The following is a 25395-nucleotide window of genomic DNA, read 5'->3' as shown; positions in this document are numbered from 1 at the left end:
GAATAAATACAGGGAGTTCTAATTTAATTAAGATGCAATCAACCCATTTCCATTTATATTTCATTATGCTGTTTATACACATTTTCTCTCCACTGTTTTTTGCAATAAACTGAAATTATACACATGCAAAATAATACTTACTTGCCTCAGATGATCAAATAGCCAGTCTGAGTTGCTGAAGACACCAGCAGCTGCAGAGCCTAAGGCAGCAATCATAGCACCTAACAATGAGAACAAAGAAATTTTGTATAGAATGTATTACTGCGGACCAAATACCAAGAAAGTGGGTATAATTAATGGCCATTTGTTTAGAAATTATACAGCTATTTATTTTGGCTACCAATGCTCAGAAGCTTGAATTAGGTCTAAGGCATGATGAAATTTCATCCTTCAGTGAGGCCCCAGGCACAAGTATTGGATTTATGGTATTTCTGTCACAACATACAATGCTGTTTCAAACCTTACTCCTGTCCTCAGTTGTTAAGAGTTTTAGATTTTTAAGTAAAAATAAAAAAATAAGAAATTAAAGAATTAAACAAAAATATTTTAGATTTTTAAGTGATAAAACTATTTGTCAAGTTACTCAAAGAGTAAACAGTGGATGCTTACGATCTGCATTAATGCCAGGACTGGACCTTGTTTTATTGGATTGATCTGTGCTTCTCAGAATTCTTAGATGTTGGAGTCTGAATTTTATTATTTTATCATTTTCTTTTTTATTGCATTATTCAACCTCCAAATCAGAAAAGGTTGGGATGGTACAGAAAACAAAAACACAGTGATTCTTAAATTTACTTTGACTTATTTTATTCCAGATAGTATGAACCCAAGATATTTCACGTTTTGTCAGGTCAACTTCATTTCATTTGTTAATATACATCCATTCCTGCATTTCAAGAAAAAAAAAAAAAAGTTGGGATGGTAAAGCATTCACCACTTTACAGTTGCATTCCTTCTCAAAATGTTTAAAAGATGCTTTGGCATTGAGCATACCAAGTGATGAAGCTTTTCAGGTGTTACTTTGTCACATTCTTCCTGCAAACACATCTTAAGGTGTGCAACAGTATGGTGATGCTGTAGTACTTTTTGTTTCAATATTCTCCATACTGTACTGTGGAAAGGTCAGGACTGCAGACAGGCCAGTTCAGTACCTTTACCCTCTTCTTCTGCAGCCATATCTTAGTAATGTGTGCAGAATGTGGTTTTGCACTGTCTTGTTGAAAAATGCATGGATGTCCCTGGAAACAATGTCGTCTTGAAGGCAGCAGATGTTGCTCTAAACTTTCAGTGTACTTTTCTGCATTATTGTTGCCATCACAGAAGTGTAAATTACCTTTGCCAAGGGCACAGACACGACCCCATACCATGACAGACCCTGGCTTTTGGACTGTCTGCACGGTCCTTTTTGCCTTTGGTCTAGAGCATATGGTGCGCATTTCTTTCAAAAAAACAAAAAAAAATCTGGAATAATGATTCATCTGACCACAATACACGTTCCCACTGTGTGTTGGTCCATGTCAGATTCCTCTGAGCCCAGAGAAGTCCATGCAGCTTCTGGACATGGTTAACATAAAGCTTTACTGTGCAAAAGAGAAGCCTTAAGTGGCATTTGTGAATCTAACTCCGTATTCTAGTGCTTGTCAAAGGTTTGCCAAAGTAATCTCTTGCCAATGTGGTTGTATCATCTGTTGATGAATGACCATTCTTGATGCAGTGCCGTCTGAGTGATTGGAGATCACGGGTGTTCAGCCTAGTGTTGTGCCCCTGCCCTTAACACATTGAAATTCCTCCAGATTCCTTGAATTGTTTAATGGTATTATGCACGGTTGAGAGAGAAATATGCAAATCCTTTCCAATCTTCCTTTGAGGAACATTGTTATTAAACATTTCAATAATTTTTTCACGCATTTGTTGACAAACTGGAGATGATCTACCCATCTTTGCAAAGACTCAGCCTTTTGTGAGTACTGCTTCAACTGTTGACATCATCTGTTTGAAATCCCGTCATTCACTATTTTACCTCATTACTGGCCTTAATTTGCCCTGTCCCAACTTTTTTAGAATGTGTTGCAGACCCGAAATGCAAGAATGAATGTATGACATGAAGAGGAGCAGACAAAACATGAAACATCTTGGGCTCATACTGTCTGCAAAGAAATAAAACTCAAAAAAGAAAAAAATCACAGCATTTTTTATATGCATTTTCCATACTGTGCCAACGTTTTCTGATTTGTGATTATATTTATATTGCAAGGTTTTTAAAACATGCATTAACAAATTGAATATAGATTGATGCTCTAATGTGAATTTCTACAATGCTGAAAAGAAAGGGACACTTTTTACCAGTCCTATATGCAAATAGAGTAAATAAAAATGTCTACTTTATTAACAAAAATACTCCAATGGAGTATGAATACTGACAGTATACAAAACACAAAACATATCAGCCTATCTGGTCTGCCTATTAAGTAAATAGGCATGTCTACCTCAATTAACCTACTAAGCTAACTTTTTAGCCGAGGCCTGGAACCATTTCATTTCACTTCCTATAGAGACACCAGGGAAAGTTTGTCCCCTCAAACGATTTGTTAGATAAGTACTGGCAACCTGCTAGGATGGTACTTCCCAAGGCCACCCCCAAATAAGCAGCCTAATTCCAGGTTTCCCCATGCAGAGGTTGCAGGTGCCTTCTTGAAAAGCTTTAGCCTGGCCTCAGGTTCTCACTTGGAGTTGTGGCACAAATTTTGGCAACTGATGAGTCGCTGCCTTCTAGCATCTTGGGGTGACATTCCATAGTTTTACACAGGATCCTATTCTTTGTTCCAGTATTCCTGCATAATGCACTTAGGGGCAACCAAAACCCACCTGAAAGCTAACAAACTATAGTACCTATATAATCTGCTACTGTAAAATGTATAATGCATATTAAAATTCAGTTTGTATGGTGGAATATTGCATACATCGATTTTCATTCTACAATACTTATCTACATATGCTTGGTTTGATCGGATGGGTTCCTTAATTAAGCCAATGTGTAGTGTTTGATTTGTTTTTAAAAACACTCAATGTTTTAGCAAAAACATTTGGCTATTAAACCACCTTAAATGTTTTAACAATATCTAAAATAAGTTCATACGACTTTAAAATGACACAAACAATGGTTACTTACATGCTTCAGCAAATTACAAATGGGCAGCTTTCTTATGATAATGTTCAATTTGTAGTAAAAACATCAACTTGCTTTCCCATAATCCCACATAATTACAAAAAAAGATACCATTTAGATCTAGAACAATTAAAATGTACTTTCTGACACCCCTAAAATATTATATTGAGTAACACTCAATATACAGTATATCTGAACACTAGGCAGCACAGGAGGCTGATACTGAACTTAAACAAGAAATCAAGAGCACAGTATTTAATGAGAATATATAAAACTAATGGAATAATAAAAACCACCCGTTGCAGAGCAAGTCTCTACAAATACAGCCAACTAAATTCATACCACAAATAAAAAGAAACAAGCTATACTTCTAGTAAATTGGCAAACTAACATTTGACTACACAAAATCTGGATATTTTTACAGATCAGACTACATTTCAGAGGTAGAGAATAGGCAGAAAAAAATATTGTTATCAATTTATTACACTACAAATTGTGCTGCTTATGAAATGAATACAAACTTGCATAAGTAATTTATTTATTCATCCTTAGTATGTTTTCCTCATATCTTGTAAAGTACTTTGAGCTACTTATCTTGTATTAAAATGCACTATAGAAAAACATGTTGGTTTCAAATCCAAGTCCTAACACTGGCAATGTGGCGCTCAAAATTACTGTCAGAGTCTACATAAACTCTAAATGCTCATGGTTAAGAAACAATAATAGACAACACTGCATTAATGAAAAGTGAATTGAAACAGCAAAATTTGATCAGTGAATATTGTTTGTTTACGGTTACTGATACAGCATATATTGTTTTTATTTACACTACTGTATAACTAGCTGTCCCCCGCGGCTCTGACCATGTAGTAGTGAAACAGGACAAACTATAAAAATCAATTAAAAAAAAAAAAATGTAGTTCTGGCCAAGCGGAAGGTAGGTACGCTCCAATGTCAAACATTGGCACTGTATCGGATTGTGTTCAGGTGTGACAGGAGATATACAGTAGATTTAGATTTGTAAAATAGAACAGTAACATTTTTATTAAGTCAGGATAATATGCAACATATTTAATCTGTGTTCTAAAAAGTGTATATTATCATTAATTTAAAAAAAAAAAACCAAAAACAAAAAACTATATATTTCCACAGTACCACTATATTAATTCATAAAATTTATATCGATAAATGTAGACCACAACCGACACACAATTTCAATAGGCAACAATTGGAAATTATTAAGTAACAAAGCGGGTACCTGTTAAAGTTGCAACATTGACAATGGCCTTGGGATTGAAACAATGTGCATAACAAAGAGCATCTGCAAGTATCAGCCGACCTTCAGCATCTGTATCATCAACCTTTAAAATATAAAAAGAGTTTGAAGGAATATCTAAACAAAACAGACGTTAATTCTTAAATTAAAAAAAAACAAAAACATTTTTATACATTGTATACAAGATGTAGCTTGAAATGCTTTACAAAATGCCAAAGAAATAGCTAAAAACAAAAGAAAATTAAATCTAGACAAGAATAATCATGAAGAAATAAAATACATGCTTATATAAGACATAGAGAAGTCCTTATATATATATATATATATATATATATATATATATATATATATATATATATATATATATATATATATTTATTTATTTATTTATTATATATATATTTAAAGCTACAAGATGAGACTGGGTAAGAAATTTCTGATTTTACTAATCATTTTGCACATTAATTTGCAAAAAGAATACATACATATTAAATGTGCTCTAATATAGAACAGAAAATTTCTTTTATACAACTCCAGTCTTTACTAAATAACCAAATAAAGTCTAAGCAGAGAAGATGTCATATCGCTGAAAGGATGCTTGCATACCTGGATTGTTTTTCCATTTTTTGCCCTAACGACATCACCTGGCTTATTAGCTTTGCCACTAGGCATATTTTCACATAGGGGAGCAAGACCTGAAAAAAAATACAACTTCATGAAACTAAAGTTCAATACAGAAATCGACAGAGAGTGTGTTTGCATGAACACCCAAAACCAGGACAGGGTGAGAAACTCAGTTAAGCCTAGTTTATTAAAAAACCCCATTTATGTGTGAATCCACTTAAGGAACTTTTCTTCAGCAAAATGCTTCGATGTCATAAAAAGGGATTAAACATCATCAATGGCCACCATGAATCCAAAAAGTACAGGGCCTGTGTCTCTCAAGCAGTGTGGATAACATTAATTTTAAAAGTACCTTGGTTACATTAATCATTAATTAGAATGAAGTAATTAAATATGTTACATTGTGAATTATACTTATTATAAAATGTAATGCACTACAGCAACTTACTTTTTCTTCTTTCACATGAAAACTGCACATTTGAGTAGCCAGCACTTGCTATTAAATTCCAGGCCCAAATACCTTTACAAGGGGTGGCACGGTGGCGCAGTGGTAGCAGGTTAGGTAGATTGGCAATTCTAAGTTGTCCCTAGTGTGTGGGTGTGTGTGTCCTGCGGTGTGTTGGCGCCCTGCCCGGGATTGGTTCCTGCCTTGCGCCCTGTGTTGGCTGGGATTGGCTCCAGCAGACCCCCATGACCCTGTGTTCGGATTCAACGGGTTGGGAAATGGTTACAAGGACACATGACCTGGTAAATTCCTCTTTCATCTTTAAACAATATTTATCTCTGAATGAAGGTGTTTAAGTACCTCTGTAATTAATAAGTAATATGAAGACCTTAATTTTTGATCATAATGTAAACCAGCCAACGTGTTATACTTTTTACCGCAAAAAAGGTTTTCACATGTATTCAGAAAATATAGTCATATGAAATAGTTTGGGAACCCCTCTTAATTATTTAGATTTTTGTTTATCATTGGCTGAGCTTTCAAAGTAGCAACTTCCTTTTAATAAATGACATGCCTTATGGAAACAGTAGTATTTCAGTAGTGACATTAAGTTTATTGGATTAACAGAAAATATGCATCATAACAAAATTAGACAGGTGTATAAATTTGGGCACCCCAACACAGATATTACATCAATACTTAGTTGAGCCTCCTTTTGCAAATATAACAGCCTCTAGACACCTCCTATAGCCTTTGAGGAGTGCCTGGATTCTGGATAGAGGTATTTTTGACCATTCTTCAATACAAAATCCCTCCAATTCAGTTAAATTTGATGGCTGCCGAGCATGGACAGCCTGCTCCAAATCATCCCATAGATTTTTGATGATATTCAAGTCAGGGGACTGACGGCCATTCCAGAACATTGTACTTCTCCCTCTGCATGAATGCCTTTGTAGATTTCGAACTGTGTTTTGGGTCATTGTCTTGTTGGAATATCCAACCCCTGCGTAGCTTCAACTTTGTGACTGGTGCTTGAACATTATCCCGAAGAATTTGTTGATATTGGGTTGAATTCATCCGACCCTCGACTTTAACAAGGGCCCCTGAACTAGCCACACAGCCCCACAGCATAATGGAACCTCCACCAAATTTGACAGTAGATAGCAGGTGTTTTTCTTGGAATGCGGTGTTCTTCTTCTGCCATGCAAAGCTCTTTTTGTTATGACCAAATAACTACATTTTTGTCTCATCAGTCCAAAGCACTTTGTTCTGAAATGAATCTGGCTTGTCTAAATGAGCATTTGCATACAACAAGTGACTTTGTTTGTGGCGTGAGTGCAGAAAGGGCTTCTTTCTTATCCCCCTGCCATACAGATGTTCTTTGTGTAAATTGTACTGAATTATAGAACGATGTACAGATACACCATCTGCAGCAAGATGTTCTTGCAGGTCTTTGGAGGTGATCTATGGGTTGTTTGTAACCATTCTCACAATCCTGCGCATATGCCACTCCTGTATTTTTCTTGGCCTGCCAGACCGGGGTTTAACAGCAACTGTGCCTGTGGCCTTCCATTTCCTGATTACATTCCTTACAATTGAAACTGACAGTTTAAACCTCTGAGATAGCTTTTTGTAGCCTTCCCCTAAACCATGATAATGAACAATCTTTGTTTTGAGATCTTTTGAGAGTTGCTTTGAGGATCCCATGCTGTCACTCTTAAGAGGAGAGGCAAAGGGAAGCACAACTTGCAATTATTATGCAGACTGAGAGGGGATCCCAAACTTTTTCATATGACTATAAATAAACGAAACTGAACATATACAAAATCTGACAAAAAGCAAGAACTATTAAATGCAATATTAAACTGGAAAATAATTTTATAAAAAATGCTAAGGTAACACAGTTACAAAAGCACAATCTTCAAATCTTTACACTAAACACATAAAATAACTAAAAATGAAAAGTTAATTATTTATATAACTTATACCTATAATATTAATGGGGAGCTTCAGAGATGCTGCTGTAATAATTGATGAACAAACAGTGGCTGCTCCTCCCATATCTGCTCTCATTGCATCCATATTTTTAGAAGACTTCAGGGAAATTCCACCACTAATAAATACAAAAGGTATAATTATGGTGCAAAAGAGAACAAAGCAAGGGTTTAATTAACCAAACAATGGCTGAATAATTAAAGCTCAGTGATGGAAAACTGATATGGCTGTAGATTTTCATTCTTACTAACTTTTGACTTTAATTGACTAATACCTTAATTCAGGAAAAACTATCATTTTTCTGTGTCTGCCTTTTTATGGCAACTTAAAAACTGAAACTGCTGTTTGTTACACTTTTAAAGGAATGTGTAAAGCATGTGTCTGTTACACAGATTAATTTTATCTTGCTTTTTAAGACTATTCTCATATATTTAATGATGTAGTAATGATGTAGTTATTTAAGGCGTGCTCCCCTTTGTCATTTAGGGTAATTTATAGTGATATTTGTCTTGTTTATTGCTATTTTTTAATAATTCCAATTTACAAATAAGGAACCAAATTGTTCAGGAAAAAGAAAAACACTACAAAAGAGAGATTTAAAATTTCTTACAAATAACCTTTTTCTCAAAACAGACTAAAAGCACAAAAAAGGCAAGTTAACAAAGTAAAAAATAAGTAAATGTGAAACTAGATGGAAGAAAAACTTTTACCTATTGTGGTTTCCCAGGATTGAGTTTCAGATCCTCTGTTCTAAGGAAGACTAAGCCATACTAAATTATCGAAATATAAAACCCAAAATCATGTTTTATAAATACTATATGTATCGTACACCAATATATCTGGGATATAATGCTTCAAAGGAACACTGTTAATGATCTATTGCCAATGGCAATGTAATTCTGATAATTGAAACAATAACCTCCTGAACATAACTACATATGCAGCAAAGAAGATCCTGTGTAATTTAAAAAAAAATGTGTTCATGGCAAATGTTTACTGACTCACACTGCTTGTCCCATGCCAGATACAGTACAAAACCCTGACAGACCTTGCCTTTTATAATAACAAAGATCAAACAAAGAAACACAAGTTCTTAAACTTTTGGCAATGGGGATTACAACATGGTTAGTTTTAATCCATCCGTTGGAACTGTAGAAATGCACACTAAAACAAGGCAATACATTTGCAAAATGAAAAAAAAACACACATCACCTCATCACAATGAGATAACAAACATGAATGCAATACAAATAACAGGAATGTGTTTGCTTTAGGGACACATTGCAACCTTAAAACAAATATGTTTGCAGAACAAAATTTTAAATTGCAAAAGAAAAGGCCTACATTATGCAAGATTATTCATGCCAAATTGAAATGCAATCCAACCTGCATATGCATCGCACTACAACTTAGCCAACACATTCGATTGCATTTAATTTTGGTACGAATAATCTTCCATAAAGCATTTATTCATCCATGTTGTAGTATAACATAAGACAAAAAAATAAGAGTAATACTGACAATTACAAATAAGTGGTCAAACATACACTGGAAGTTGAAGACAGATAATTTCAAAGCTTAAGATATGCACAAAGAAAAAATGGTGAGATGTACATTTAATTGTAGTAATTAAAATGAAAAAAAAAATCTCCCATACTTTTACAATATGAAAGAAGTAAAATAAACAAAGCTGAATGATTATAAGTCATGTATTTGGTGCATTGGAGGCCTGTTTGAATACTTTTAGTAGATGATGAAATTTTTTTAAATCATTGGTAAAGCACAATGTTATAGGTAGGTCCAGACATTTTTATTTATTTATTTGTTTATTTTTAAACACAAAGCTTAGAAATACTAATTCTGAGCAGATGAAGGACCCACAAGTTATTCTCAGTGGCACTGAAGTTGAATTGATACAGGTAGTAAGAGACCATTACTTTTTCATACAGAGACTCGATATGTTGGATGGCATTGTTTATAAAATGCTTAATCATCAATTTGGTGGTGGTATTTCTTTGCACTAATTGATATTTGTACTATTGCTAAAAAGGCTTAAAACTTTAATTAAAAAATCCATGACAAATTATACTATTATTATATAACACATACATAGAGAAATACTGTATATAGTGTATGTGTGTTTAAAGTGAAGATATGTAGCCCTATATGCTCACTTACACAGAATCTGAACTTAAGCCACTCAAAACCGCATAAACACCTCATCAGTAATGAAGATGAAGCAACAAAGTGGTACATTTTTAAAAAAAAAAAATCATAGCTATATATATTTTAAGGTGGCCTGAGAATTGTATTAGTCCTACCTGTCAAAAGTTATTCCTTTGCCAACAAACACTAATGGTGGAGACTTTGTATTGGTTGCCCCTTTGTAATGAACCTCAACAAACACAGGTGGTTCATCTGAACCCTTTGACACACTCAGAAAAGAACCCATCTGTTGATCTTCTATCCAAGACTTTGGCCTGTTTAAAAAAAAAAAACACACACATATGAAGATCAACATGAATCTTTAATCTTAAAAATAAAAAGAACTGGAGACATTATAAATGGTAATTTAAATGTTAAAGGTAAAACACTGCATACAAAAAGACATTGCCAATAAACTCTGTAATAGGTAATATTTTTGAAATAAATTTTTTTAATTAATTTTTGCAGAAAATCAATGAACTGAATAAACATCCATCCATCTATCCATTATCCAACCCGCTACATCCTAACTACAGGGTCACGGGGGTCTGCTGGAGCCAATCCTAGCCAACACAGGGCGCAAGGCAGGTAACAAACCCCGGGCAGGGCACTAGCCCACTGCAGACTGAATAAACAAAATGAACAAAATAATGTAGCGTAATATAATTATAAATGAAACCATGATGAAAAGATGTAACTAAAAACATTTTTAGAGGGTACAGCATATACTGAATCATCCTTTTAAATTATTAGTAACATTTTTTTTATAATAAAAAAGTATGTGCAGATAGCAAAAACACAAAGTTACTTGCAGAGCTGCAGCATATATGTGGCATTAACAAATATATTCTTTAAATGCACAACCTTTGGTTGCTATTTAAAAATTTCAGTTTTAAAAACATTTAGAGAACAACTGTTACATGTAAAAAAAGTGTACAGTGTGTAAAGTGTTTCATGTACTCAGAAGACTGCTATTTAAAAATGTCAAAAAAAAAAAAAAGCTAACGACTTTGTCCATGGCAATTAAAGATACAAAACATGTGCACTCTTCATAATGGGCTGTAACTAAAATAATTTTTAAGGAAAATGGATGGATGGATGGAAACCAATATGAAAATGACTCATGAATTGCTTCAGGCTCTCTGTGACCCAGAACTGAATTAAGAAAATGAGAAAGTATTGTGTTATTGATGTATGCATAAAAAGCATTTTACATTACATCATTGTTAGAAATTTAAACCTAAAAAAAAAAACAAAAAAAAACACAACCATACACACTGCATATTCCAATATGAAACCTTTTTTTTTTGTTAGGAACCAAAAATATCTTAGGTATCTTACACCTGCAGTGCTTTTATGCATGGGATGTCATAACACAATTCCTTTTCACCTTACTGAAATTACTACTACTACTGTCAAGACCATTTTAGATAAAGCTGGTGTATAGTTGTATTAATTATAAGTTCCAAAGCCTGAACAGTTCACATTACAATCCAACCTGTTGTTATTAAAGGGTAGGTCTATAATGGTGGAGCTTCACAAAAGGTAGGGATTAAGCGAGAGAAAGCTCCGCCAACATCACCAAGAAGCGTTTGGCTTATAGTGCTTAAAGGTAGTCTCTGCACACATGAGCATAGCAGAACTCCTATTGTTCACGGTATATAAAAGGGAGCTGTCTCTTTTCAAGTACAAGATATTCCACCTGTAATCATAGATATCTGTTTGTGCTGAATTACATATCCTTGTCAGGTTTGTGTATTTCTGAAGCTGGTACTTACAAAAAGTGCAATCTGTTATTTTGAATGTTTTGGTTTGCATGTACTTTAGCACTAAAGTGTTTTTTGTCTCTTTTAAATTAAATAAGCTAAATAATGAAATGTGATTTGTACACCCACTTGTAAACATTTTTAATCCAGCATATTTTTACGCTTTAGATGAGAAAAGCTCAGTTCAGTAGTAAAACATAAAAAGTACCTGATGTGGACTTCTACCTTATCAGACACAGATTTTAGTCTCTGCTGGATCTTATTTGCAAAGCATGATGGTGTCATGTGATTTGCTGGTGATTCCATTAAATATCGGGCAAAATTTTGTCCTTCAGCATAAAGAACTCCCTTCTGCCAAGATTCACTGTTAGAGCTACAAGAAAACATTATTAATAACCTTTAGCAGACAGGCAGAAGTTTTACAACACATCTCCAAATAATAATATAATGACCTTCCACAGCTGAAACAAATTATTATTAAAACAGAGTAAAAGTCTAGATTAGACAATTTTCAAACATGTTGTTATTCAGTCTATTTATCATACAGAAAATGTTCAACATGAATCAAAACACAAACTGGAGAATATACCTTATTAGTGTAGCTAAACAAGATTGGCCAGGTCACATGCCAGCCCTGTGGCTTACAATACTGTACAATTCATTTATCCACTGGTGCATAACAGCCCACAGAGGGCCGTCATTTATTGCTGTATAATAGAAATCTTGATCTGAACAAACTAGTAAAAATCAGCAGGTATGACGTGTTAAAAGTCCGCTATATTCCTTTCACAAGCAGCCCGAAATTAGGTCTTATCATAACAGTTCTATTCAGTCAAACTTCTAATTCTGCCATTTCAAAAAGCAAAATTGCTTCCTTTGAATTAATAATTTCCTCAACGAAAGTTAATTAGCTATGTCCACCAGCAGAGAAGCCCAAACTGAAAGACAGACACAGAAATTCAAGCTTGGCAGTCACAGGTAAATTTATTTTGGAGACTGTTAATCTGTATATTCATGAGATGTGCAGTGTTTTTTGCATTTTGTTCTGTGTTGTGGTTTGTCTAGAGAAAAATTCTACAAAAAAAATATTACATCATCATCAAGATGAATATTTATGAAAGGAAATGTTAGGCACAATTCTCTCCCGTTATTTATCAAGAAGGAAAACTACAGTGATAAAGGAGGAATAAGACTATCTGGGTCAAACTGAAAACATTACCATCTTTTCCAAAAAAGCCCCATATAATATAAAAATAAAACACCTACATCGATATACCCCTAACTAGTGATGTTGCGGAACACACCTGCTCCTCATGATTCTGGATAGGGACGTGTATTATATTTTACGGTTTTATTTCAGTTACTACAGCTCTTAAGACAACCATTTTTCTACTCAGTTATTTTTATGTCATATGTTGTGGATTTCATTAAAGTCACTCTGCAAAAGGTTTAGTGTATTTATTTTTGGTTGGCAGGTTGCCATTGGTCTCCCTTTCAAGGCACCCGACCAACACATTTTGCCCACTGGTTACCAGGCATTTCAACCACTTTAGTGATACACCGGTTTTTGCTCAATCTGTAATTGGCAGACCAGCGTATAGCTTTCCAATTGCCAGTTGGTATTATGTTTAATATAAAATGGGAGATGGGCATATGCCTAGTGCACTTTGCGACTTTCCAACATGCAGGTAAAACAAGTTAAAAGTAGCGTAACGACCAGCTGCTGTGCAAGTGTGTATGAGCAGAAAAGAACTGAAACATTCTTCAGAGCTCGTGCCCACTACGATGTCTGCTGTGTGGAAGTACATTGAAGTGTGTGAAGATGAAATATATACCAACTTCAAAATGTGTTGTGAAAAAGTTATCCATGATGGAGTTAAAGCAAACATATATGGAGTTACAAATTTATTTAAGTCATTTATGATCACACAGAATATGCATTTCATTACATACAAGTACAAAAACCATTCTTTTGATACATTTCTTAACTTCTTTTTGAATATTCAAAGTACTACAATGTTAGTAAAATTCATTAAACAATAATATATATTTTAATAGTAAATATTTATTTTTACTTCAATAAATGATAAAAGTATTGATGTCTGAGAAACCCAGTAAAGGAACAATTAAGAGAAAAGCTACTAAATATTTTAGAAAAGAAAAAAAGAAAGACATAGAACAGAGGATGAGCAGACAGAGCTGACTCATACATGCATCTGCTGTCAAATTTATTGTACATTAAAAATATGTGGAGAATTGTTAACTTATTGTTCACGTGGCATTTGCTATACAAAATGTGTGTAGATAGATTCATTATATATTTTTTTTAAATATGTAACATTGTACTTTCTTAAAAATATTTAAAATTAATAAAAATGTATTGCAACCTATAAGGAATCCCAATATTGTTGCTTATGCTGTTGTCATGGGGTACAGAAGTTCCAGATTTAATTAATATGTATAGAAGAATATTTGTTCTTACTTTTTTAAAGAAATATTTCTACCACTTGTCTGATCCAGTCTACTTTAACCCCACTGCTCCACCACTAGTTACATGTACATCTTGTGGTTTTTGCTGCTATCTTTACTGCTATTGTATATATTCTCCCAGAACACCTACCTGTTCAACATCCTGTATGAGAAGCCTGAACAATGATTCAGACGTGTTTGAACAATTACCCTATAAACTTTATATAACTCCAATACTCATTCATAGGATATGTTTAAACAAACCACGTAACACAGGAATGGGTATGGACAGAGTTGGAATTCGGACATGTTAAGTGAAAAAACAATTTGTTTCTTGTATAGCCCTGTGGGTGTGCATGTATATTATATATAATATACACATACACACTAGCTGCAATATCCATTGAAAGCAAGTATTAGAATAATAAAAAATGATTTGCCATCTTTGAAGGCAACTCTGTCAGCATACCTCATACATTTTTACTCCTCTTCATGTTTCTCACACTTCCACCTCCTATTCGTTGTGTCACCAAAGTAAAAGTGACCAATCACACCAAAGCCATACTGACCAGAATGCTCACAGGGACTATCCATCCATCCAACCAACCATACATACAACCCCCTTTTTGTATGGGTGTACTCTGGGTGCTCTACTTTCCTCAAACAGTCCAAAGTCAACCAGATTAAGTGGATTTGCAAAACTAAATTGGCACTAGTGGATGTGTGGTGAGTGCGTAAGTGTTCCCCCTGTGCCTGCTGGGATAAGCTCCAGTCTCTCCACAACCCTATTCAGGATTAAGCTAGCTTAGAAAATGGTATGGTATGTTGTATATCCACTTTAACTATACAGAGACATTCCTAAGAGTATAATGACATACATCAGAAATGGCAGGTAAAAAGTAATCATCCTATAGACTGTGAGAAGTTAACAGGAAAGTTAGAAACAAAGTACAATTATCACATGCTCAAATTCACAACATCACTTAGGTGAGGCTGAAAGAAATCCTTTGCTCTAATAGTGTCACAACCGGATGGAGGTGGTACCCAGCCGGGACGCCCAAGAAGACAGGAGGAGGGCTAGTGCCTCCTCCAGACCTCGAGGGGGTGACCGCCCTAAAGGGCCGCGGGTAAAGAGCTGGGAAGCTCCACCCTATAGGGACCCGGGGTTACCGCCAGGGGGACCCCAATACCAGGAAGACCCTAGACCTCAGCACTTCCGCCACACCAGGTGTGTGTGCCTTTAATTTTCTCTCTCAGTAATACTGGCTTGTATTTTCGTAAAATGCCTGTAATTTTGTTAGACAGTAATACAGTGGAACCGAAGTAATTTCCCCCATAGGATTGTATGTAAATACAATTAATCCATTCCAGATCATATGAACTGTATGTAAATATATATTTTTTTAAAGATTTTAAGCACAAATATAGTTAATCATACCATTGAATGCACACAGTAATAGTAAACTAAATGTAAAAACATTGAATAACACTAAGAAAACCTTGAACAACAGAGAAAACTAACACTGCAAGAGTTTGCGCTATAGCCTTACGACCCGGTCGCTAAAAACACCTTTTATAATGAGTTTTAAGCACAGGGAAAAAAAATGAATATTTGAAAAATCCGTAATCTAATAAACAATCAAGAAAAGTAACATTGCAACAATGCACGCGTGCGCCTGTGTGTGTCTGACTCTGTCCCGTGTGTGTGTGTGTGTGTGTGCGTGCCTGTCTCTGTGGCGGGCCTGCGTGTGTGTGTGTGTGTGTGCGCGTGAGCTTGTCTGTCTCTGTCGCGTGCCTGCCTACGTGCATGTGTGCGTATGCATGTCTGTCCCCCATGCGGGCCTGTCTCTGTGTGTGTGTGTGTGTGTGTTTGTGTCTGTCTCTCGTGCGCACGCACTTGTGTGTGCGTCTCTCTCTCTCTCTCTCTCTCTGCACACACAGGGAATGCACAGGAAGAGACTGAACATGTGCCATGTGGCCCCGCGCATGCTCACTTCACCAGAAGACAGACACACACACACACACACACACACACACACACACACACACGGACACCTGGACGCACACAGGGGTTTTATTAAAGAGGATGATGATGATGACGATATCATGCACTGCTGCGGCAATGCCATTCACTGTGTGCCCAGCTTCCAGCTTCCAGTGTGTGTGTGACCAAGGTGCTGTGTGCATGAGCGCGGCACGGTGCGATGTGCGTTGCGGCCCCGCACATGCGCACTTCACCAGAAGACACACACACGGACTCCTGGACGCACACAGGAGTTTTATTAAAGGGGATTACACACACACACACAAATATTTATGGAGGAATATATCTGTTCAAAAAACTGATCGAGTGACATAGAACAATGTATACATGATCGTGCATCATAATACTGTATATATTTTTTTTAAATTTATATATGTATTAGAACTGTATCAGCAAGCATTCCAAAACCATTACTTTTACCTTCCATGAAGCTGTGCTGCAACAACAGTTTTCTTTCTCTGCTTCAATTCATCATATTCAAACAGACCTAATATAGCTCCTTCTGCAGCTGACTGGGCATCACCACAAGGATCCACTTCTATTGTAGGGATTTCCAGATCTTGGAGCTGCCGGCACCCAACTGTTATTCCCAAAACAGAACCAGAAATGTAAATATACTTCTTAAACACACACACACAACCTTAAAATATTTTTCAACTTCTTTCAAAGTGTATTTTTTATTATAAAGACCAAAATTGTTGGCAAATAGTTGTATGCATTATAGCTTAGCTTCACAGCTAAAAGGACACTAGGTTCAAATTCATCCATAGTCATTTTCTATTTGGATTTATTTCCAGATACTCCATTTTTTCTCTCCCAAATCCTATTATGGGAGAAGTTTCGGTTTATCATGACCCTGACTTGGATTAAACGGGTCAGAAAATTAATTGAAAATTTAAACAGATTGATTAAATGAATGGTAATATACACTATTTTGGAATGAACCATTAGCACATATCATCATCAAGAGTCAATGTATTTTCTGCTGTGCTTAGCAAAATTGCATAATTGTAACATCCAATGCATATGTATTTTCTTGTTAGAATAAAATTATTTCCTTGCTTTTCAATGAAAATGGCCTTAATTGTCTTCAAACAAAACCACTTTCAGATAACAGACACTAAACTGAACATCAATGGTCATTTAAATTCACTCTTTATGAACATTTACGCATGAGCAAGGCCTGCGCATGCTGGGCCTAGAATGTCCCCAGAAAGTTCACTCCTAGAAGGAAGCATCATCATATTCACTGTTCCAAGGAGAATCTTTAGTTAATGAATGAATAAAGACTAGGATTAATTTAAGTAGCATTCCATAACTAGCGATACATCATTATATCTCAGGTTACAAACAACAAATAAATCAGAAGCAAGGTAATTGTTCAATACCAAAAAAAATACAAGGCCCAATTTAGTTGAGGCGCGATTATGTACACAATATTTTATGATGTAGTCCATATTGATTATATGCCTAAAAAGCTCCACATATCCAGTTCATATTATGCAGATTAGCTTTGCTGTTTTTGGACGTTATTGGGAAAGTAGCAAAGAATGATGGGGACTATCGCCCTTCTGTTTTATGGCAATGCCTCTGCTCTCACTGTATGGGTTGAAAACACTGCTCTGCAAAACCGTGGATTTAGAAAGATGTCACAGGTGACTGCTGGCCATGTGTTACTGCCACCTGCTCCTTAATGTGAAGGTCAAATTTCATGGGACATGCTATTTTAATGATGTCAAGTTAGCTAGGAATAGTGGTTGCACAGGACAGACAAATGTTTTAATGAAGTGACACTGAAAAATTTTATGAACTTTAAAACAAATATATTAGTGTGCTGTAAATAAAATTTGCTTGGTTTCACTGGTGTTCCTTTTAAAAGGTCACGCTCAAAAACTTTCCTACCTTGTATACATATTACATATTTGTTTACATTCTTTAACCAAACTAAAGTATAACAAGGCCAAACATAATAGAAGAATATTAGCTCTAAGATGTCACAAGAAATCTGTAAATGTATTTTAATTATGTAATGCAACTTCAGAAAAAACATAGCATGACAGTAATCTTCAATTTATATTTGCTGCAAGTTCCAACAAGATAAAACATGCAAAAGATAAAAGATCACAGTAAAATTACCTGAGACAGCATTACGGATGTTCACTTTTTTACTGTCCCAGTTTTCCTGGTTGCAAAATGCAGCTGAAGATTTACCAAGACCAACAACAGCCACACTTGGAAAATCCTGCAAATAAGAGTTTAAAAAAAACAAAAAAAAACTAAACTGTCTGGCTATGTAAAGTGCAAAACACACTGATAATTTTTAACCTTAAGTTTACAGATTGACTCATGTAAAACCTGCAATACAGTACTTCAGCAAATTATATAAAAAAATGCATAATTAATTTAACACTAACCTCAGCAAAACATGTTCCAAAAGTAGAGGAAAATAAAATATCATAAAAATGCATTTTAAATGGAGGCAAGCATTATTGTATGAACTCCATGCATGCCCACAATATACAAAATGGATATTGTTTTTTTGGAATTATTATTCCCCATCTAGGCAGCATAATTGTAGAGGTTATTGCTGCTGTCTCATGGCATCAGGCACCTGGACTTGGGTCCCAGAACAGTTTGTTTTGCTAAAATGTGTGGACTCCTAACAATGTCCATGAAGGTTTACCTACACATTCTCTTTACATCTGTAGGAGTTCTCCTCAGAGTTCAACAATAGTTTATTTCAAGAAGATATGATTGTTTCACATTAGTCCATACACTACTCATATCTTTTGTGATTTTTTTTTTTTTTAAATACAAGTGTATGTTAGCAGATATTATTACTAACTGTGCAGTCATTTTATTTGCATTCTACCCTGATTCTAAAGTCAAGATGAAAAAGAAAAAAATAGTGCATACCTGGCGCACAGCATGGAAAACTCGACTTTTCCCCTGTGTCAGTGCAGGTCCAGATCTAAATATAAATGAAAAACAGTTTTAAACTTTAAAAATATAATCTGTTATACAATGAGAATGGATATGATTATTTTCATCAGCAGTTAATATAAGAACTTTTTCAGATCACTATTACAAAACAATATTCCATAAATTAAGGATTTAGAGGACATATTATTTAGATAAGACGTTTATCAAAGTAACACTGCAGTATATGATAAAATCTTCTTAACAGTCCAACCAAACTGTCACTCTCACCACTTTACTGACTTGTTTCGACATTGTCTATGTAAATTTTAAGTAACCTCAGTTGCTGTCAAAAATCTTGTAGGCATGCCTGCATTTACAGAATTGCCATCATGTTTAATTCAGTTTGATGCTTTCTACTAACCCTAAATTCAGCTCTAGAAGAAACAACACTATTACTGCAGATCGCTGATAAATACATTGGGGAATAACAGTCACAATAGAAGTACCTATCTCATCAGTATTTCATAAGGCCAATAATTTATTATCTCAGAGACAAAGTGCAAAAAAGTAAAACATAATCAAAAAATCCAACAAAAATAATTTATTTCAATAAAAAGACTTCCTTTACTCACACTGTTAAGAGCTCACGAAGCCTTCCTGAGACAGACATATCAAACGCCTCTCCTGCTTCTGTAAATTTTAAGCTGTTTTCGTCTTTTTCTTTGTCATAAACACCAAGAACAAGACCCTATACAAAGAAATAGAATATGTTTACACTGTTAGAGCTACATAGAAATTTACAACAAAAGTAAAATAAGATTTCTGATAAGGAGTGACACTGCATTACACACCTCAAAACTAACATATTATGACAGAATAATGTAAATCAGTCTAAATCACAATAGCCAATATTTAAAGATTTGTTAGAGTTTTTTGCTAAATTTGCCTCAGTCAATGCTTATACAGTATATGTAGGTGTGCACTGACTTAATGAATTTATCCTCTTGAATTTTGTGTTTTTAGTCAACTAGAGTAGGTTTATGTTATGCGATAAGCTTTTTGCTGGTCCAGGGCCATTTCTTGTCTTGTATCTAGTTCTGCTAGAATAGACTCCATTGACGGGATAAAGAGGGATTTACCATATTATATATTATATATAATACATCCATATATACACACACACTTCTCAGAAAAATTAAAGTAGCACTTTTAATCAGAGTATAGCATCAATTCAATGAGACTTTTAGAATATTGAGGTGGTCATTTAAGTAGCAGAGGGGTTGTTAATCAGTTTCAGCTGCTTTGGTGTTAATGAAATTAACAACAGGTGCATTAGAGGGGCAACAATGTGACAGACCCCAAAACAGGAATGTTTAACAGGTGGAGGCCACTCACATTTTTCTCTCCTCGTCTTTTCTGACTGTTTTTTCACTAGGTTTGCATTTGGCTACGGTCAGTGTCATTACTGGTAGCATGAGGCGATACTTGGACCCTACAGAGGTTGCACAGGTAGTCCAACTTCTCCAGGATGGCACAATATGTGCCATTGCCAGAAGGTTTGCTTTATCTCCCAGCACAGTCTCAAGAGCATAGAGGAGATTCCAGGAGACAGGCAATTACTCTAGGAGAGATGGACAGGGCTGTAGAAGGTCCTTAACCCATCAGCATGTCCGGTATCTGCTCCTTCGGGCAAGGAGGAACAAGATGAGCACTGCCAGAGCCCTACAAAATTACCTCCAGCAGGCCACTGGTGTGAATGTCTCTGACCAAACAATCAGAAACAGACTTCATGAGGGTGGCCTAAGGGCCTGACATCCTTTAGTGGGCCCTGTGCTCACTGCCTGGCACCGTGGAGCTCGATTAGCATTTACCATAGAAAACCAGAATTGGCAGGTCCACCACTGGTGCCTTGTGCATTTCACAGACGAGAGCAGGTTCACCCTGAGCACATGTGATAGATGTGAAAGGGCCTGGAGAAGCAATGGAAATCATTATGCTCCCAGTAACATCATTCAGCATGACCGGTTTGGTGATGGGTCAGTGATGGTCTGTTGGAGACAATGAACACATAACATCTGCCATTGACCTGAGGATGGCAGTTTACAGGTGCTTTCCATCCAACCTAACTGAGCTTGACAATAAGAATGGGATAACTGCCTAAATCCAGGTGTGCATATATGTAGAGACTTACTCAAGAAGACTCAGTTATAATTGCTGGAAAAGGGACTTCAAATTACTGAACTAAGGGTCTGAATACTTGTATTCATGTGAGATTTCAATATTTGATTTTAAATAAATTTGTCATTACAGGCTTTAGATTGTTGATAGGCAAAAAATGCTAAATTTATCCATTAAAATTAAATCAACAACACCATAAAAAGTGTGCAGAACGTGAAGGAGACCAAATACTTTCCAAATCAACTTCAGTTTACTTAAGTGACTAAGAAAAGCTTGGCTGAACTGCAATAGGTTTTTGTCAAAACCAACAAAAATCTGTCCATTCAATCAATTAACTTCTTTAATTCAGTTTTAATGGTGTGGGGAGAAGTAAAATGAGTGTCAAATAAAGGAACTCTTCAATGAAACAAATTGCTCTCCCATATTTTGAAGACTACACAGATGAAAAAGTGTGCATGTTATGAATTAGAAATATTTGCTTTATCTATTAAACACACTAAATGTGTAAAATGTTTTATTGTTCCTATTTTTGAAAAGAAATTTAATACAATTGTATACTTCATACATTCCTTACTCTTTACTAGATGAAAGTCAGTATAACAAATATTTGTGGGTATTGTGTGTGTATGTTGACCAATCCCTAAAAATATTGCTGTTTTAAAAAATACTGTTTAAATATTTACAGCAAAGTATTTTACTATGTTCAGCATTTAAATCAGGACTTCAACTACAGTGTGTGTATATTTTGTTTAATTTGGTTGATTTTATCTATTATTATGGTTTTATGATGAAGATCACTGGACATTTTAGGAGTCTTTACTGATGGGATCCAGAAAACTGTAAAGGAGAATAAACACAGAATAGGATAAATATATATATATATATGTTTTTCATTGATAAAAATAATTTTAGTAGTTCATTCATTTTTATCACATACTGCTAAAATGAAATACAGTATGGTATATTTAGTGGTCGATCCAATCTGCCTAAGAAGCATATCTCCATGATAAAGCCAGACTTCTCTAAGAAGATTTCTTATTAATGACTATAATCACTGTTAATAGTCACTCACATTCAGTCACAACGAACTGAATGGTTTGGACTAAACCATAGATTAATGTTTAATGCAGACAGACACCAAAGATTTATTTTTAAACTAACCTTATTTTCCACACATAATGAATGTGTTAATAAATAACTTGATGAAACCAGATAATAGCGAATGGACCTGAATGCAAACATGCACAGCATACAAGGGATGGGAGCATGCGCTTATTACAGTGAGTTGCTGCACCCACCACATGACAAACCACACAGATTGGGACCCGAGTGCAGACGTGCAACGGGTGACATCTCAGCACCACAATGGAACAGTGTGAGTTTGTTTTTTAAAAACACTGGTTGGATTGCCAATCCTGCCACCAACCTCTGAGTTTTCCCTATAAACTGTGAGTAAAACAACTATCATGGGAGAACGGACAAACACTTAAGCAATATCCACTTAGACAGACACTTTACTTAATTTGGATTGAAACATGCCAAGCTATTTGCCCTGTCATATAACCCTCCAAGTGAGTATTTTTAACATTTTACCATAAGTGTTTCAGCCTTTTGAATGTAAAAAAGTTCAGCTGGACCATCATGATAAAAAAAAAAAAACCTCTCACAAGTGAGGCTCAAATCAACTGCAACAATCCCACCCACCAACATTCTTGAAATTAATTCTGTGGTCAAGGTCTTAGCAGATCCAGGTTAGGCATGAAATACTGATGTTGAATACGATTCCAAAGTCAGCTTTATGAGGGGAATGTTTAACTGAATTCCAGGCTTTCATAGTCTCCTAAAGTTCATGAATTATTCTTCTTCATAAGAACAATTTAATCATTACAGTAATGTCGGCATACTGTCTATCTCAAGCTCTGCAATTCTAATGTAGCAGTAATAAAAAGTCCCCAGTATGATAATTGTTTTCTTTCCAGTAACATACTGCCTGCTGCTCAGACAGAAACTTTTGAATTGTTTTTACCATCTTAAAAATGTAACTATACATTGAAATTAATGAGATCTCAAAAAGTATTTTTTACCAATGGTACACTATACAGTTATCTAGTAGCATCTAAAATGACTTGAAATAAAAAATTTAAAATTTAGAAAGTTTTAAGTCCAAATGCAGAAACGTCTCCTACATCTGCAAAGTCTTGATGCAAAATTTGGCCTTTATTTATTTTAACATGTAGCTTTACACATTATATGCAGCAAAAATCATTTTAGGACACTTTCGCATTTTAAAAATATTTGATGATAACTCTGAAGTGGATATCTGATGTGTGTTTTGTAAACAATTATTTTCATTTTTGTACTATGTATTTAGCTGACCCCCTTACCAAAGGCAACTTACAAAGTCATGCTATATTATTTTTTTGTGATCAACATTTTTATTAGTGGTATGAAAATCATGAGCAATCATTACAGAACACAGTAAAGCACATTATAATATAACACTAAAACTGCCACCCCATAATGCCCAACTCATGACCCGAGTCACCAGTCACACCTAGCCTTAAATGAACACATATAATCCTGGAATGGCAGGCACAATGTTATCAAAAAAAAAAACAAAGGAAATGAGGCAGAGAAAAAATAAAAACCTACGTGGGACAATGGATTACACCTCTCCTCTGTATAGCTATGGGCAAGTTGCACAGAAGATATGCGCTGGATGCACCTTTAATATGTTCCTCAAATAATTCAAACAATAGACCAATAAATATTTCACAAGATTAAAAAGATATTAAATACGATTATAAGATTAAAAACAGAGGATTGTCCCAGATTAAAGGATAGTGTACCAGGAGATTGTGCCAAGAAAGAATAGCTTTTTCTATTCTGACAGTGGGTCAGCTAAAAAGCCCATAGCAAAATGTCTGTGGGGCACTAAATATAAGCAGGGTATAAATTTAAGTTGTAAATTGGTAATTGGAGTTCTTAGATGATAAAGTAATATTCTTATAAATCAAATCCAATTATGAACAGTGATAGAGGAAAAGCAATTACTGTACTCCAAAACAACTGAACTGGTAATGATCAATAACACAGAGACAAGCTTTGTTTTAGATGAAAGAGACAAAAAAAAAAAAGTATGGCAAAGGATTAGAAGACAAAGGAGATGACAAAGAAACACAAAACAGAGCAAATTAAAAAATAAAAAAATGAAAATGTCTCCTCCTTGAACCGTCACCTTATCGTGGTGGAGGGGTTTGCGTGTCCCAATGATCCTAGGAGCTATGTTGTCCGGGGCTTTATGCCGCTGGTAGGGCCACCCAAGGCAAACTGGTCCTGGGTGAGGGATGAGACAAAGAGCGGTTCAATAAACCTCCAATGAAAAATAAAAACTGTGGACAACGTTTTCCCTTGCCCGGACGCGGGTCACCGGGGCCCCCCTCTGGAGCCAGGCCTGGAGGTGGGGCTCGATGGCGGCGCCTGGTGGCGGGCCTGCACCCATGGGGCTCGGCGGGCACAGCCGAAGAGGTAACGTGGGTCCTCCTCCCCATGGGCTCACCACCTATGGGAGGGGCCAAGGAGGTTGGGTGCAATGTGAGTTGGGTGGTGGCCGAAGGCGGGGACCTTGGCGGTCTGATCCTCGGCTACAGAAACTGGCTCTTGGGACGTGGAATGTCACCTCTCTGAAGGGAAGGAGCCTGAGCTAGTGCGAGGTCGAGAGGTTCCGGCTAGATATAGTCGGACTCACCTCGACGCACAGCTTGGACTCTGGAACCAATCTCCTTGAGAGGGGCTGGACTCTCTACCACTCTGGAGTTGCCCCGGTGAGGCGCCGAGCAGGTGTGGGCATACTTATTGCCCCACTGGAGCCTGTGCATTGGGGTTTACCCGGTGGACGAGAGGGTGGCCTCCCTCCGCCTTCGGGTGGGGGAAGGGTCCTGACTGTTGTTTGTGCGTATGCACCGAACAGCAGTTTGGAGTATCCACCCTTTTTGGAGTCTCTGGAGGGGTGCTAGAGGGCATACCTTCTGGGATTCCCTCGTTTTGCTGGGAGACTTCAATGCTCACGTGGGCAATGACAGTGAGACCTGGAAGGGCGTGATTGGGAGGAATGCCCCCCCGATCTGAACCCGAGCGGTGTTTTGTTATTGGACTTCTGTGCTCGCCACGGATTGTCCATAACGAACACCATGTTCAAGCATAAGGGTGTTCATATGTGCACTTGGCACCAGGACACCCTAGGCCTCAGGTCGATGATCGACTTTGTGGTCGTGTCGCCGGACTTGCGCCATATGTCTTGGACAC

General features: G+C 36.0%; 1 protein-coding gene across 1 annotated transcript in view; it reads right to left on the bottom strand.

Annotated features, from left to right (window-relative positions):
• The window catches only part of lap3 (leucine aminopeptidase 3), a 35595-nt gene that overhangs the window by 6149 nt on the left and 4051 nt on the right, over positions 1 to 25395 (bottom strand). The window contains exons 2-11 of the mRNA XM_039751539.1: positions 19545 to 19660; positions 18907 to 18961; positions 18127 to 18232; positions 16411 to 16570; positions 11686 to 11850; positions 9828 to 9986; positions 7500 to 7624; positions 5049 to 5137; positions 4425 to 4527; positions 142 to 221 (exon numbers count right to left, since the gene is read on the bottom strand). Coding sequence (XP_039607473.1) covers positions 142 to 221; positions 4425 to 4527; positions 5049 to 5137; positions 7500 to 7624; positions 9828 to 9986; positions 11686 to 11850; positions 16411 to 16570; positions 18127 to 18232; positions 18907 to 18961; positions 19545 to 19660 — 1158 coding nt within the window. The remainder of the gene's footprint in view (positions 1 to 141; positions 222 to 4424; positions 4528 to 5048; positions 5138 to 7499; positions 7625 to 9827; positions 9987 to 11685; positions 11851 to 16410; positions 16571 to 18126; positions 18233 to 18906; positions 18962 to 19544; positions 19661 to 25395) is intronic.

This window comes from Polypterus senegalus, chromosome 4, assembly GCF_016835505.1.
Source record: "Polypterus senegalus isolate Bchr_013 chromosome 4, ASM1683550v1, whole genome shotgun sequence".
In the NCBI taxonomy this organism is placed as follows: Eukaryota; Metazoa; Chordata; class Cladistia; order Polypteriformes; family Polypteridae; genus Polypterus; species Polypterus senegalus.
This window is presented reverse-complemented; position numbering and strand designations above follow the sequence as displayed.